This window comes from Salvelinus namaycush, chromosome 29 (genome assembly GCF_016432855.1).
Source record: "Salvelinus namaycush isolate Seneca chromosome 29, SaNama_1.0, whole genome shotgun sequence".
Classification (NCBI taxonomy): domain Eukaryota; kingdom Metazoa; phylum Chordata; class Actinopteri; order Salmoniformes; family Salmonidae; genus Salvelinus; species Salvelinus namaycush.
Window position 1 is genome coordinate 32,961,446 of NC_052335.1, and position 17,003 is coordinate 32,978,448.

The 17,003-nt window shown below is 45.7% G+C and overlaps 1 protein-coding gene across 1 annotated transcript in view; it reads right to left on the bottom strand.

Annotated features, from left to right (window-relative positions):
• LOC120024256 (kinesin-like protein KIF26A) overlaps positions 1-17,003 on the bottom strand; it is a 141,757-nt gene that overhangs the window by 11,049 nt on the left and 113,705 nt on the right. Inside the window, exons 9-16 of the mRNA XM_038968450.1 lie at positions 16,082-16,344; positions 15,049-15,232; positions 8,371-8,530; positions 7,394-7,556; positions 5,825-6,430; positions 3,271-5,728; positions 2,277-2,473; positions 610-630 (exon numbers count right to left, since the gene is read on the bottom strand). Coding sequence (XP_038824378.1) covers positions 610-630; positions 2,277-2,473; positions 3,271-5,728; positions 5,825-6,430; positions 7,394-7,556; positions 8,371-8,530; positions 15,049-15,232; positions 16,082-16,344 — 4,052 coding nt within the window. The remainder of the gene's footprint in view (positions 1-609; positions 631-2,276; positions 2,474-3,270; positions 5,729-5,824; positions 6,431-7,393; positions 7,557-8,370; positions 8,531-15,048; positions 15,233-16,081; positions 16,345-17,003) is intronic.

Here is a 17,003-nt window from a genome sequence, read left to right on the forward strand (position 1 = left end):
ACATTGAGCTCAGGGATTAGGTGTAAACGTAGTCCACCAGTACCAAGTTATTGAAAGATAGAATAACAGAACAGATTATTCCTAGTTCAGTCCCTCCAGGATTCTGTGATCGCAATCACCACATAAAACAGTCAAATCACTACAATATTACGGCATAAAACTGTCCCATCACTGCACCACAAAAAGAGGGTTCACAATTTTAACCAATCACCGCACTTCTACCGCATAAAGTGGTTCAATCAAAGCCCCAGGTCAACAAACATTTCTCCAGTCAGTGCAATTTTGTGACAAATTTGACAAAATCCTCACAAATTGTCATGCAACATGTCAGAATTGCTGCAGCAAAATCAAGCATTTTAGCCCCACAGTAAAAAGCAAAAAACACCTCAAAATCCTGGAGGAACTACTAGTTGGAACTGTGTTTTTCATCACTACAAGGGAGGTCAATTGCTTTCGCACAAAATTTGTTTTTGGACACATTTGTGCCACAATATAATGTGTCTATTTCACAAGGCATAGCAGAATGAATTAATTCCATGCTTCATGCATCTTCCATTTTAGCACATGATCTAATAATCAAGGCACATCCATCGAGTTTAATGAACAAACCTTTTCCACATCCTGGAATGGCTGTGAGATGAGAGAGAGAGAGCAGAAAAAAATACATTATTAACATTCGCTAATGCAAAGATAATACACAATTTAAATGGATGCACTTTGAAATGCAATTAATCACACAAACACGCACGCACGCACGCACGCACGCACGCACGCACGCACGCACGCACGCACGCACGCACACACACACACACACACACACACACACACACACACACACACACACACACACACACACACACAGTTACATGCACATTGCACACACACACACTTAAAATTGTTCATTTTGGGGAGCTCGGGATGACAGGCTCTAAAAGACGAATTGAAGATAATCTTTTCCTAATTGAAAATAAATCAAAGCACCATCAGGCAGAATTGATGTATTTTACCCACTACACTATTCGCTGGATGACTAGGTACTACACTATTCACTGGATGACTGGGTCCTACATTATTTGCTGGGTGACTGGCTCCTACACTATTTGCTGGGTGAATGGGTCCTAAACTTTTTGCTGGGTAACTTGGTCCTAAACTATTCACTGGGTGACTGGGTCCCACTGGTGGGAATGGTTAATGACCCGTGGACATGGAGAGTGGAGAGGCCCATGAAGAGAAATCAGGGGAGGGCCCAGATAGCAGGTCCAACCTTCATCCTCCACCCCTAGTTTCCCCTCTTTCTCCTTGGGCTTCCTCCACCCCTATTTTCCCTTCTTCCTCGTTGGGCTTCCTCCACCCCTAGTTTCCCCTCTTCCTCGTTGGGCTTCCTCCACCCCTAGTTTCCCCTTTTCCTCATTGGGCTTCCTCCACCACTAGTTTCCCCTCTTCCTCGTTGGGCTTCCTCCACCCCTAGTTTCCCCTTTTCCTTGTTGGGCTTCCTCTACCCCTAGTTTCCCATCTTCCTCATTGGGCTTCCTTCACCCCTAGTTTCCCCTTTTCCTTGTTGGGCTTCCTCCACCCCTAGTTTCCCCTCTTCCTCGTTGGGCTTTCTCCACCCCTAGTTTCCCGTTTTCCTCATTGGGCTTTCTCCACCCCTAGTTTCCCATTTTCCTCGTTGGGCTTCCTCTACCCCTAGTTTCCTCTCTTCCTCGTTGGGCTTCCTCCACCCATAGTTTCCCCTTTTTCCTCATAGGGCTTCCTCCATCACTAGTTTCCCCTCTTCCTCATTGGGCTTACTCCACCACTAGTTTCCCCTCTGCCTCGTTGGGCTTCCTCCACCCCTAGTGTCACTCTTAGTAGTGGATGGATTTAGGGTTCGAGACAGTTTAGGCAGCCTTGCTTTTTAATCTGGGGCATGTTCAGTTGAGGCTGATGAACTGGACTGTCCTCCTTAATTTTAGCCCACTGCGAAGGGGAGCCATGCCTGTTACGCAGCCATGATAATCTTGAAATGTTATTTATAAAGTAGACAATTACTGGAGGGAAATTCCTTTTGTCCTTTGGTGAGGTCAAAAGGGGAACTGGTGTGACATGCACAACATTTAAGCAAGTAAGGAGAGGAAAAAAAAGCAAATAAAATAACATTCCCACACAAATAAGTCAAAATATTCTGGAGTCTACAGTCTGGCTAATTTGTGTACATACACATGCACGCCTGCGCACGCACTCACACACACACCACTTTAGAATGCCAAGAAGCAAGCAGATGGAGAATCTCTAACCTCTGTCCCCGTGGCACCCTCTCGCCTCCTCTGCAGCCGTTCCACGTCGTCGATCTCGTACACCTTGATCTCGAAGGGCTCTTTCAGGGTCCCACCCAAGGGGGGCAAGTCCACCCACTGGCCTGGTACGCCAGCCTTTCTGCCCAGGGAGGAGGTGTCCGGCAGGGGAGCAGGGATGAGACGGCGCCGCTGGAGGCCTGGAGCAAGTGAGTGAAGGGAGTGATCAGTGGGGGTACCGCTGTTCATTGGAGTTGGATATGCACACCAGCAATATCCTAGCACGTGCCTTGAAATATGCATGAAGCAAAAACATGCCAAGATACAGACTGATAGCAGACTTCCATAGAGCCAGCTGGGATCACATAACCTTGGGCTAGCACTGATTACATATGCATTAGGCACTAGACCCTATCTATTGCTGTTATGAATTACGACGGATGGGCACATGAATCTGAATAGGCCGAATTCTTGTTATGAGTGTACACTGCAGACGGATACGCTGTCACTTCAGATACTACACTTGAATAGAGATTCATGACAATGCTAGGTGGAGTACATACTGTACATCAAAATATATATTCATAGGTTTATGAAAAATAGATATATAAATGTGAGATATCCATGTGCAAGGCAAATTCATACATGACATTAGAGTGTATGAATACATGCATTCTTACTCGCTTCAGCATGCATGCAATGTTGTATTGAGCACCAGGGTTGTCACCTAGCAACGCTTTTCAATAGAATATAAATAATCTATTAGTGAGAAAGCTAGAGAAAATATCTTATGTATATTTTATTTTACAGATATCAAAGAAAAGTTATATAACTATTTGAATATGTATATTGTTAAATTAGATTATTGTGGGGCGCTAAATAAAATAACACAACACTTATTTCACAAGTACAACTTTATGAGATCATGAGTGGTGATTGATGTGGTATAGCTGTCTGGATATTGTTACAGAACTCTCTCAGTGTAACTAATACTCACCATTGCCTCTCTTCTTGGGTGATTTAGACACTCTACTCCTATTGGAGGTGGACACCCCGCTCTCGCTCATGGAGTCGTGGGCTGACGAGGCGCTGCCTGTGGTCTCGCTGTCCCGGATCATGCTCTCATACCCGCTGCTGCCCCCGCTGTGGTAGAAGAGCGCAGTGCGCCCCATGGCCGGTGGAAGCTCCCCACTGAGCACACTGCTATTGTCACTACCGTGCCCGCTGCTGTAACGCTGGGGCCTCCGTGGGGCTGTGATCTTGCTATAGGGCGAGGGTAGCGGCGTGCTGATAGGGGACCCGCTGACGCTTGCCCCGCTATCGTTGGCATTGTCCCCTGAACTCCTGCTTAGATGTTTCCTTGGGCTTCCCGCCACAAGCTCACTAACTCGGCTGTTGGCAGCCCGGATGGCCTGCTTGGTGCCCATGATAGTGCCCCTGCCAGGCTTGCCATTACCATTGGTCCCTGGCAAAGAACGAGCTGGAGGTTTCCCAGTTGGAGGTAGGCTGGCATTGCGTGCGGTTGGCGCATCATCAGATTTGGTGGAGTAGTTAAGGGTCTTGGAACTACTGGCATACAAAGTTCTAGCCTTTGATCCACTGGCAACTATGGCCCTGGGGTTGACATTAGCTTTGAGCTGTCCCAACTTGCTTGTCGTCGCAAAGGTGGTAGAGGAAGGTGGAGAGGTAGCAGTGGATGTGGAAGTAGTGGAGGTGGGAACCCCAAGTTTTGGCACTGATCTATTGGATTTTCCATTGTCTCCTAAACTAATACCACTATTCTCTCTCGACAGGCCAGGTCTGGACCTCACTGAGGTTAGACTGTCACTTCTCTCCAAGGACATTAGGCTACCATAGTACCTTCCAGAATCGCCTTTGGCTCCTCGTGTCTTCAGGCTTGACGCTGTCTTAGCTGAGCCATGGTCAGCCTTCAAGCTGGATGTTTTGTAGCTAAACAAATCCCCTCTGAATCGAACATCGAATTCCTCCTCGGATACTGATGTTTTAGGCAATGAGGACCTTGCAGCATCGCTGGCTGTCCTTAAGGCACTAGGAGATAAGACTATCCTTGTCTTTTGATCAAGGCTTGATTTGCGAACAGGTGGAGCAGGAGGAGAGATAGAGCCAGACTTTGGAAGCATGCTGCTTTTCTGTCCATTTGCCTTCTTTCCCAAAGAGGAGAATCTCAGACTACCACTGCCTGTAGTACCATCGCGGCCCCATTTTGATTCAGGGGAACTGTGGGGGACTGACACTGTGCCAAGAGTGGTGGCGCCTCGCCTGAGCTGTGGCATCCTGCTTATGGTCTCTGCTTTCTTGCTGCTGGACTTCTCACAACCGTCTACCACCCTCTGAGTTGAGGAGGATACCTGTGCTTTCGGCGGTCGAGGTACACTGTTGCTGTTTCCTCCCGGCTTCCTGGAAGGGAGGCCACTCACGCCATTTCTGGGTGGCTTACTCGCCACAGTGGATTCAGTCGCTCTAGGATCCGAATGGCCGGCCCCTTGCAACCAGAGATCATCTTGCTTGCCTTCCTGCCTGCTGCAGCTTGGGGCAACTGATGAGGTAGGTTTGGTTTTCCTGGGAAGACTGGAGTGAACAGCATGGTGTGGGATCTGAGAAGATGCTGAGGTGTTCAGAGTGTTTGCTCTGAGAGATGCTTTGGTAGAGTCAGGAGAAGGTGGGCACTTAGTTAGGGAGAGCTTGCTTGGGGTGGCGGGGTCACTGTCCAACTCAGAGAAGCAGACACCACTGTCATTTAGGGAGCTCTTGGGGCCATGCTGCAAGAATGTCTCCCTACGGAATATACCAGGGGAGGACAATATGGAGGTGTTCTCCGGTGCCATGCATTTAGCCCTCTGTAAGAATCTACTTGTCGAATGGGTGCCGTCGCTCTCCAGCGAGCACACGCTCACTTCACTCGGCCAGGAGCCGATGGAAGACTGTCTGCTACCATGATGGGCAAACATCTCCTCCTGTGAGGTTGAGCTCACCCCAGATGCACACTCTTGAGCTGTGTAAGCATCAAACTCATCGTTGATGCTGCTAATTATGCTGACAGGACGGGAGCCTGAGGCCAGGGCCTGAAGGGAGCAGTCACTGTTAAAGCTGATGATGCTGGAGGGCCGCCCATTGTCTGGGACCAGGCCTATGGGTAGGTCCTCCACAACTGTGAACACCAGCTCGTCTTCCCCATTCAGCTCCACAGGTTGCTGCAGGGTGATCGTGGTCCTCAGGACATCTCTCTCCAGGCATCTGCCCCTCAATGCTGCCCGAAGATGGCTCATCTCCATGGGACTCCTGCCATGATGGGCCCTCTCCAGGACCGGGGACCCCCCATGTTGTCCTTGCCTTAGGGCCTGCTGACTCATGCCCACAGGGGGTGCACGGCAGATAGCATCCAGGCCCTGAGAGGGTGTTCTGGAGGATCTTGGCAAAGAAGGAGAGGCAGAAGGCTTAGGTACAGTAGGCCCTTTGTTGAGGTAGACCTTCTCTCGCACCACAGGCTCTGAGTCTTGCAACAAAACCCTGCTGGGCTTAACCACGCAGGCCAGAACCTTCTCCCCATCTGCACTTGTCCGTTTGTGACTCTCTGGGACCCCTCCATCTAAGGACAATTTGGAATGTTCCTGCTCAGAATTAGCGGGAGCTGTGTGGGTGGTTGTTGTGCTAATGATAGGCTTTTGGGAGGGGGATTTAACAGTCTTGGGGGACACAGCCTCCTCTGGGCTTTTGGTCCTTGGGGCTATGTGTGCCCCTTTGCCCTCCCCAGTCAAGGCAGCTGGGCCCTCGCTGCCATCAATGCACTCCAGTCTCTCTTGGAGCTCAGCAAACGTGTCGCACTTGAAGTATTCCACCTCCGGGCGTTGGGTGTCTTTCCCGCGCTTCCTGTTCAGCGAGGGGATGATCGGAACAAAGGAAGGTGGGCCCTCATTGTCGCTGAGCTCTCTGTCTGAAATGGTGGCCCCACCAGGACCGATGTAGATGACCGTGTCGCAGGAGTGCTCACTGCTGGATGAGTAGTCCGGGTCGCTGGACAGCAATGTGGGCATATCGGGGTCAAGAGCCACGGTTCGTGGGTGGAAGGGTCTCAAGTGTGGTTTGCGGATTCGTCCCTCCTCGCAGGAACTCTCGCCACCAGAGGAGCTGGATGCATACTGTAAGCAGGAGAGAGAACACACATTCAAATCTTGTCTGCGGTAGGGATTCAATAGCCGAATTATAAACAGTGTTCAATTCCTAGACTTTCAATTTATTGGAAACCACATGTCAATACCATTCAAGGTTAAAAGTGCAAACCAAAGGCTACATGAAAATGTGTGTAAAAATCCTTTTATGTATCCTATGGTGTCCTGGTCTATAAAATATAAATACATGCTGTCAATCTGCCTAATTATGTTGAAGGTATGCTTTCCAAATCTCAGGGCATATATTGGATTCTCTTTAGTATTGATTATATAGCATAAGACACTGAGAAAATTATCGCTGTAACAGCCCTTCCTTTGGAAGAAATACAGATGAACTTTATAGATTTAATTATTTCTATGGCAGAGTCATTATTACCCTGGGAAATCCTTCAAACGTTTCAGACATTCTCTAATTGAGCGATACCAAAGGATGCTTGAAGAATAAAGTCTTTATCTATGGAGACCATGCAAAGAATGGAATATGAATGTATTGATCCAAATCTTAATGGATGCAAGACCCAATACTCACGTACACATTCTGGATTCAGATGACCGCACTCTCACACACACACTTTAATTCAAAACAAAACCCACTGGGCAAAGACGTCAGTTCAACATCTAGTTCTGATTTACATTTTGATTGAGTTGTCAACTAATGTGAATTCAATGTGAAATCAACCAAAAATGTCAACCTGTCATTGGATTTAGGTTAAAATGTAGGTTTTAATTTTAATTTTAATTAGGTTTAGGTTTTTTTTTAAATACAAAATTCCCTTGACGTTGATGACTTTTTGCAAATCTAATCAGTTTTCCACGTTGATTCAACGTCAACACACTGAATGTTTTGGTTGAACTGATTTGGAAACAGCATTGATTCAACCAGTTTTTTCCCCCAGTAGGAAGCCTTGAAATAGCTTGTTGAAATGTTACTACCTTGGATTTCTTCTTCCTCATACGGTGGATACGCGAGGCCAGCTGTACGGTGGTGAGCGTCTCCATGTAATTGGTTGGTGAGTCAGAGATGTGTGCTATCATGGTGGTTCGGCAGTTGATGTTGCCCAGAGATTCCCTCAGCAACATGGTGAGCTTGCTATCCCTGAATAATACATCAAAAATCCCCTCGTTAGCCCCCCAAAAAAGGACCAGCACCAGATCCGTGTAGCCGTGACCCACTCCCCTCTAAACCTCCCAGGATCACAGCAACCATTCCTAATTGTACCAAAGGATTAGGCATAGACAGGCAAAAGGCAGCGGGAACGAGATCTCATTTACCATTTTCAACTACTACTTTCCGTTTCAACTACCTCCTCATGTTCTGTCTGTAAGTAGGGCAATGTGTGAAAGGTCCATGAAAGCTAGTTTTAAATTGACAAGAAACATTTTCATAAAGCCCACCCTACTCTATACTGTGTATAAATAAAGCTGATCTTGTCTAAGACTCAAGTAAAAACATCTCATTCCACATATTCCTTTTGACAGACTCAATCTTCTATATTACAATCCAAACCCCCTCATCTCATTGAAGCCGGAATACACCCTTTCCCTGAACCATAACACTGTCAATAATTTCCCACGTTGGTGCTTCGCTAATTCCCTCAACTTCTCTCTCATCCAAACAGGCTAATAGGGCTTCATAGATTTTTCCTGTGAGGTGGGAAGAACAACGGAGAGAGATAAAAAGGCCATGCCACAAAGCCAGACACACAGACATAAGACAGACACATTCAGATTGGCATTGTGAAAAAAACAATTATTCACGAGCATGTGTTTGTCCCTCGTCTCAGACATACCTGTAGGGTACGTAAAAAAACATAATATTCAAGAGCGTTTGTCCCTCGTTTTCAGACATACCTGTAGGGTACGTGAAAAATCATTATTCACTAGCGTTTGTCCCTCGTTTTCAGACATACCTGTAGGGTACGTGCTTGGCCCCATTGGCCAGGGCGAGGATGACGTTTCCCAGAGCAGAGAGCGACAGACACTGGCCTCCACCTCCTTCCCGGGTCCGACTTATGTCTGTCTCACAGCTGCCCAGATCCAGCAGGTGCAGACGACTGCGGCCGCCAGACACTTTATGAGAGAGAGAGAAAACAGCAGAGATAGACAGAAAGAGAGAGAGAGAGAGAGAGAGAGAGAGAGAGAGAGAGAGAGAGAGAAAGAGTGTGAGAGAGGGAAATTGAGAGAAAAAGAGGAGAGATGGTAAATAATAAAACCTGAACTTTCACTAGAGCACAAAAAAACAAGCTCAGGAGTTCACATTGAATGGACCACTTCAAACTTCACATCCCCCTATTTAGCTTTGTGCTAAATGACCGGTACACTGAATGACACTTTCAGGGGGCACTGAGCCCACTGAGCACAGCAGGGATTTTAAGTGGCACACAATGAAAAAGACATAGGGGCCTGACAGAGGTGGCCTGATAGATACACATGGCGAGGTGACCACGCCCCCGAGTAGGGTACACCCGTAGGGTTCTCCCCTCACTCCCATGTAATTAGCCTAACTTAAGCAAACTACTGACACTTTTTTTGATGTTTCAATAAATGTTTTCAGCAGCTTCACTTGTCGTTACTAACATACAGTGCCTTCAGAAAGTATTCAGACCCCTTGACCTTTCCCACATTTTGTTACGTTACAGCCTTATTCTAAAATGAATTACATCGTTTTTCCCCCTAAGCAATCTACACACAATACCCCATAATGACAAAGCAAAAACAGGTTTTTATAAATGTTTGCTAATTCATTAAAAATAAAAACATGAAATATCATATTTACATAAGTATTCAGACCCTTTAATCAGTACTTTGTTGAAGCACCTTTGGCAGCGATTACAGCCTTGAGTCTTCTTGGGTATGACACTACAAGCTTGGCACACCTGTATTTGGGGAGTTTCTCCAATTCTTCTCTGCAGATCCTCTCAAGCTCTGTCAGGTTGGATGGGGAGCGTTGCTGAACAGCTATTTTCAGGTCTCTCCAGAGATATTTGATTGGGTTCATGTCCGGGCTCTGGCTGGGTCACTCAAGGACATTCAAATACTTGTGCCGAAGCCACTCCTGCGTTGTCTTGGCTGTGTGCTTAGGGTCGTTGTCCTGTTGGAAGGTGAACCTTCGCCCTAGTCTGAGGTCCTGAACAGGTTTTCATCAAGGATCTCTCTGCACTTTGCTCCGTTCATCTTTCCCTCGATCCTGACTAGTCTCCCAGTCCCTGCCGCTGAAAAACAGCCCCACAGCATGATGCTGCCACCACCATGCTTCCCTGTAGGGATGGTGCCAGGTTTCTTCCAGACATGACATTTGGCTTTCAGGCCAAAGAGTCCAATCTTGGTTTCATCAGACCAGACAATTTTGTTTCTCATGGTCTAAGAGTCTTTAGGTGCCTTTTGGCAAACTCCAAGCGGGCTGTCATGTGCCTTTTACTGAGGAGTGGTTTCCGTCTGGCCACTCTATCATAAAGGCCTGATTGCTGAAGTGCTGCAGAGATGGTTGTCCTTCTGGAAGGAACTCTAGAGCTCTGTCAGAGTGACCATTGGGTTCTTGGTCACCTCCCTGACCAAAGCCCTTCTCCCCCGATTGCTCAGTTTGGCCGGGTGGCCAGTTCTAGGAAAAGTCTTGGTGGTTCCAAACTTCTTCCATTTAAGAATGATGGAGGCCACTGTGTTCTCGGGGACCTTCAATGCTGCAGACATTTGTTGGTACCCTTCCCCAGATCTGTGCTTTGACATAATCCTTTCTCGGAGCTCTACGGACAATTCCTTCGATCTCATGGCTTGGTTTTTGCTCTGACATGCACTGTCAACTGTGGGACCTTATATAGACAGGTGTGTGCCTTTCCAAATCATGTCCAATCAATTGAATTTACCACAGGTGGACTCCAATCAATTTGTAGAAACATCTCAAGCATGATCAATGGAAACAGGATATCGAGTCTCTTACTTAATACCCATCCCGGATCCGGGAGCATCCTCATCAAAAAAGCTGACTAGCATAGCCTAGCCTAACGGGACAGGGATATCATATAATTTTCATGAAATCACAAGTCCAATACAGCAAATGAAAGATAAACATCTTGTGAATCCAGCCATCATTTCCGATTTTTAAAATGTTTTACAGCGAAAACACAATATGTATTTCTATTAGCTAACCACAATAGCCAAAGACTCAACCGCATATTTTCACCATGTTTCTACCGCATAGGTAGCTATCACAAAACCGACCAAATAGAGATATAATTAGTCACTAACCAAGAAACAACTTCATCAGATGACAGTCTTATAACATGTTATACAATAAAATTATGTTTTGTTCGAAAATGTGCATAGTTGAGGTATAAATCATAGTTTTACATTGCAGCTACCATCAAAAATATCACCAAAGCAGCCAGAATAATTACAGAGAGCAACGTGAAATAACTAAAATTGCATTGTCTTGTCTTGCATTAGGAGGAACCCAGGGCCAACCGCACCAGCATATGGTCTCACAAGGGGTCTGAGGATCTCATCTCGGTACCTAATGGCAGTCAGGCTACCTCTGGCGAGCACATGGAGGGCTGTGCGGCCCCCCAAAGAAATACCACCCCACACCATGACTGACCCACCGCCAAACCGGTCATGCTGGAGGATGTTGCAGGCAGCAGAACGTTCTCCACGGCGTCTCCAGACTCTGTCACGTCTGTCACATGTGCTCAGTGTGAACCTGCTTTCATCTGTGAAGAGCACAGGGCGCCAGTGGCGAATTTGTCAATCTTGGTGTTCTCTGGCAAATGCCAAACGTCCTGCACGGTGTTGGGCTGTAAGCACAACCCCCACCTGTGGATGTCGGGCCCTCATACCACCCTCATCGAGTCTGTTTCTGACCGTTTGAGCAGACACATGCACATTTGTGGCCTGCTGGAGGTCATTTTGCAGGGCTCTGGCAGTGCTCCTCCTGCTCCTCCTTGCACAAAGGCGGAGGTAGCGGTCCTGCTGCTGGGTTGTTGCCCTCCTACGGCCTACTCCACGTCTCCTGATGTACTGGCCTGTCTCCTGGTAGCGCCTCCATGCTCTGGACACTACGCTGACAGACACAGCAAACCTTCTTGCCACAGCTCGCATTGATGTGCCATCCTGGATGAGCTGCACTACCTGAGCCACTTGTGTGGGTTGTAGACTCCGTCTCATGCTACCACTAGAGTGAAAGCACCGCCAGCATTCAAAAGTGACCAAAACATCAGCCAGGAAGCATAGGAATTGAGAAGTGGTCTGTGGTCACCACCTGCAGAACCACTCCTTTATTGGGGGTGTCTTGCTAATTGCCTATAATTTCCACCTGTTTTCTATTCCATTTCCACAACAGCATGTGAAATTTATTGTCAATCAGTGTTGCTTCCTAAGTGGACAGTTTGATTTCACAGAAGTGTGATTGACTTGGAGTTACATTGTGTTGTTTAAGTGTTCCCTTTATTTTTTTGAGCAGTGTAAGTTATTTATGTTTTATATTTTTAATACATTTGCAAACATTTCTAAAAACCTGTTTTAGCTTTGTCATTATGGGGTATTGTGTGTAGTTTGCTGAGGATTTAAAAAAAAAAAGTTAGAATAAGGCTGTAACGTAGCAAAAAGTGTAAAAAGTCAAGAGCTCTGAATACTTTCCGAAGGCACTGTACTTGGCTGTCACAACAACAAATTATTTGCATGATACTTATTCTGCCACTAATTTGTTATCCGACCTGCTAACACTGACAGTAAAGCTAGGAAAGCTGTTGTATTATACTTACATCACTGTTTCTTTACCCCTAGCTTTTTCGCCGGTTAACTGACGTTAGCTGTCTAATGTTTAACTTAATCTCGATCTAATTTGCTCGTCTTAGATATGTCAAGTAACTACTTCCAGTCTTTGCCTGCCCTTGGACGGTCTAAGTATTTAGAAAAGTTGATTCTTGTTGGCTTGCCTATATGTCCTTTCATCTTGCCGCAGACCAGCTGGGGAGACAACCCTACCAAATGACCGAAACCAGCGGAATATCCAGGTTTGCAAATATAGCCAAATGCAGAAGAATATTATAGCTGTTATTTGGATGGATACAGCTCACTAGTCCTTACTACAAGATGACTAGCAATCTTTATGCAATACACATAGTTAGTTAGATACAAACAAGTGTTACGAATTTACCAGTGATGAAGTGCTTCGAACACACGTATAAATGTATTGAGTAACCGGAGCCCACAGTTTTCTATCAACATTGCGGCGTAATAGCCTGAAACCATGAGGTTTGTCTAACCTGGTCCTTGGGAAGTTGATGAAACTTAATTTGGTGGTGTTTTCTCCTACTATTGTTCAAACAAAAACAATATGCAACAGCTTTTCGGGATCTTAAAAGCAGGGTTAGTTAGATAGTTGGAGAAAATCTGTTGGGAAAGGCTCTTTGACTGATAATCGTGACGTACATTCCATGCGACAGTCTAGCTGTTCATGGTAACATTTTTACGTTTAGAATTCAAGTGTTTTTTGGTATGATATCATTTGTTGATTAAGACAACATGGAATTATATTAAAATGACCAACATAGCATATACAAAATGTTTATAGAATGTTTTTAAAAAAACAGCCGTTGTCGGGTTATGATTAAAGTAGGCAATTTAACAAAGGAGTGAAGGGAGTACCCTACTCTGGGCGTGGTCACGTTATGCCTTGCCTCGCCGTGTGTATCTATGAATCAAGAGTTATGGACAGTCGGCTCAGAAGTGACAATCATAAAGGCTCACACTTTCGGGGGCTAACTGCTCACAGATAAAAGACATAGTTACGGTTGAGAGGACAGATTCCTTCCCATTTGAGCTCATCTAGGTCAGTGGTATGAAAACTTTGAGTCATATCATTAAGAGTAATCCTGTCCTGATTTAATACAGTGGTGGGGCTGAAGATTAACCTAGCGTCAGCAAGATTTACAATCCCCTGCGCTCTAGAGTGACAACCCTCCCCGGAACCCGGGAATACAAACTAGCCTCCCCTTTTATGTGCTGCTCTATAAACATTCCCAGAAAGAGGACTCAAGCCTCATTACCTATTGAAATGTATTCTGGCTCCGGACAGCGTGTGCCTTGTCTACCCCCGCATTGCAGCGACGGGAGTGTGAAATACTAATGACAGCAGCTAATGTAGAGGATGCGGCGATGACAGGTAGGCTAGCGCAGCGTATAATGAAAATGAGCTAGCCTTCCTTGTTAGTATTCCTGCTAAGGCCTTATCAGCAACTCCAAATGAAGCTAATTAATACAAGTTGGATTGGAGAAAAAGAGGGAGAGGAAGAGCGAGAGAGAGAGAGGAAGAGCGGGAGAGAGAGAGATAATAGACTTGCTGGATGGCCTAGCCTTTCCAGCAGGTCTTAACATACTAATGATACATGTGAAATATGTTCTCCAGATAAAAGGGCAAGGGTTTTTCATTGTGCTGATCAGAGTGGTTCCTTTGAGCGTCGAGCAAATTAAAGACGCCATTATCTTTCAAAGGTTTATCTGCATCAATATGGTGGTCAATGTGGAGCTCCAGATCAATATTTAACATCACATGAACAAGATATCTAATTTAACTATCATCACATGAACAAGATATCTAATTTAACTATCATCACATGAACAAGACACCATATTTAACTGTCATCACATGAACAAGACACCATATTTAACTGTCATCACATGAACAAGACACCATATTTAACTGTCATCACATGAACAAGACACCATATTTAACTGTCATCACATGAATAAGACACCATATTAAACTGTCATCACATGAATAAGACACCATATTAACTGTCATCACATGAACAAGACACCATATTTAACTGTCATCACATGAATAAGACACCATATTTAACTGTCATCACATGAATAAGACACCATATTTAACTGTCATCACATGAATAAGACACCATATTTAACTGTCATCACATGAATAAGACACCATATTTAACTGTCATCACATGAATAAGACACCATATTTAACTGTCATCACATGAACAAGACACCATATTTAACTGTCATCACATGAATAAGACACCATATTTAACTGTCATCACATGAATAAGACACCATATTTAACTGTCATCACATGAATAAGACACCATACTTAACTGTCATCACATGAATAAGACACCATATTTAACTGTCATCACATGAATAAGACACCATATTTAACTGTCCACATGAATAAAACACCATATTTAACTGTCCAGATGAATAAGACACCATATTTAACTACCATCACATGAATAAGACACCATATTTAACTGTCATCACATGAATAAGACACCATATTTCAACTATCATCCACCTTCATTATGTAACCTCTGATGACTGATGAAATGCATACACGGGTAGACTGCGCATTGAATGTCAAATTAACTCGCTAGAAAAAGTTTTGCTTGCCCAGTGTGCTCTGGTGGGTTTACACTATCTGGGCTATTCCATTGGTTGAATAGTGCCAGGCAAGTCAAACCAAGCAGTATATATATAAACCAAGTATTTGAAAGAAAACAAATAGCTATTTGACCCAGGTCTACTAAGTGCACACACCAGACCAACCATCCCCAACACACAGCCACCCTACTCACTTCCTCCTTTGGCACTCTTCTCCATGCGGTACTGGTAGATATGGAGGGTGAAGAGCATGTGGGAGTTTCTCCTCTCCTCCTCATCGCAGTGAGGGCGGCTGGTGCTTCGTGCCTCCAGGGCTGCGTCCAGAAAGTAGGCTGCCCGCTCTGCAGTGGCCGCACGCAACTCAGTCTGGTTCTGTAGCTGAGGGGAGAAGAGAGATGAAAAATGAGGGAGACTGAACGAAAGAGAGGAAAAGAGACTACTCATACTAATACTACTGAGACTAGTACTGTACCTCCTACTGTTCCTGCTGTTGTAAAAGCTTTTCATGCCAATAAAACCCTTTGAATTGAATTGAGCGAGAGAGAGAGAAAGAAATAAAGAGAGAGAGCACGAGATAGAAAGGGAGAGGTACAGAGAGAGTTGCTGGAAAGGTAAAGACAGAGAGGAAGAGAAAATGGGAGATGAATAAATAGAGTAAGAGAGACTCCCACACAGACACAGATCGAACGAGAATGAAAGGGAGAGGGAGACACAAATAGGTGACAAAAGAACATGGGAGAGACGGATAGGGAAATAAAGAGAGACAGCCATAGATATAAAGAAAGAAAAGAAGAGAGGGGGGGTGGGGTGAAATGAGAGAGATGAAAAGAGACTGCATTAGAAGGGTCTAGCTAATTGGGCGAACAGCACACATTTCTGGCCCGGCGGAGGGAGTCTCCTGGGTGATCAGGGGGTCAGATATGCGCACAAAGGGAGGGAGAGGTGAGAGAGAGGGTCCAGGGAGGGAGAGAGGTTGTCTGAGGAGGTCAGATGGAAGCGGCATCACAAGAGCCCAGGTAGCTAAAGAATTGAAGCATTCAATGACAGGTGATTTATTGTTGAGAAAGGACCACACAACGAACGCAAAAATTCTAGCTATTAAGTCAGAATACAGCTGAACATAGCTTATGCTAGGTTTGTCACAAACTATTAAAATGCTTTCTCTAGAACTCCCCATCCAAAGCTCACACACACACACACACTCCCACCAGCCAACCAGCTCCATACCTGTGACCCGCAGATGGGGTCCTCGCGCAGGTACACCCCCGGAGACTGGCCATCCTGCAGGCTGCCTGTGGACACATTGGACAGCAGGTCGGTCAGCGCCTCGTCCCGGCCGGAGATCTCCACGGCGGACACACGGACCGAGAAGCGTGCCCCGGCCTTCTCCTTGCGTTCCTCGATGAGCTTGAAGAGCCAGGAGATGGCGCAGGGAGCCACACCCAGGCTCTGTGTGGAGCATTCCCGACCAATCATGGTGTATGTCTTACCTGTGGAGGAGGGTTTTGAGGTGGTGAGTGGTGCTTTCGTTATACTTGTTGGGTTGTTTTCTCAGACATGGACTAAGCCTATAGTTCTGGACTAAAAGGCATGTTCAACTGAGATTCTCCATTGAAAGTGCATCTTAGTCCTTGGCTAGACTAAATCTGTGTCCTGTAAACCGGCCTGTCGGATTTTAAGTCTGCTCTCCAAAACAGCAGGGGGGCAGGTAGCCTAGTGGTTAGAGCATTGGACTAGTAACCGAAAGGTTGGAAAATCAAATCCCCGCGCTGACAAGGTAAAAAAATCTGTTATTCTGCCCCTGAACAAGGCAGTTAACCCACTGTTCCTAGGCCGTCATTGAGTTCTATATTTGTTCAGAAAGGAAATAGCTAGTTCAAATAGGAATAGACACATCAAAAACAGGTTTATGAGTGCCGTCTGCTGTTGAAGTAGATAAAAGACAGGGTTGACAAAATGTTTTAACCCAATGAGTCCCACCGTATCGCAGAGGCATCTTTAGACTTCGAACCCATTTTAAACAGTGTGTGTTTGAGCTACAGACTACTGGGTTCTACCATTTGATTAGTCTATTTCTCGTGCATCCGTAGATAGCAACCATGTGTAGTTTGTGTGATTAACGGGAGCTGAGCTAGAGCGGTGTTTGTGA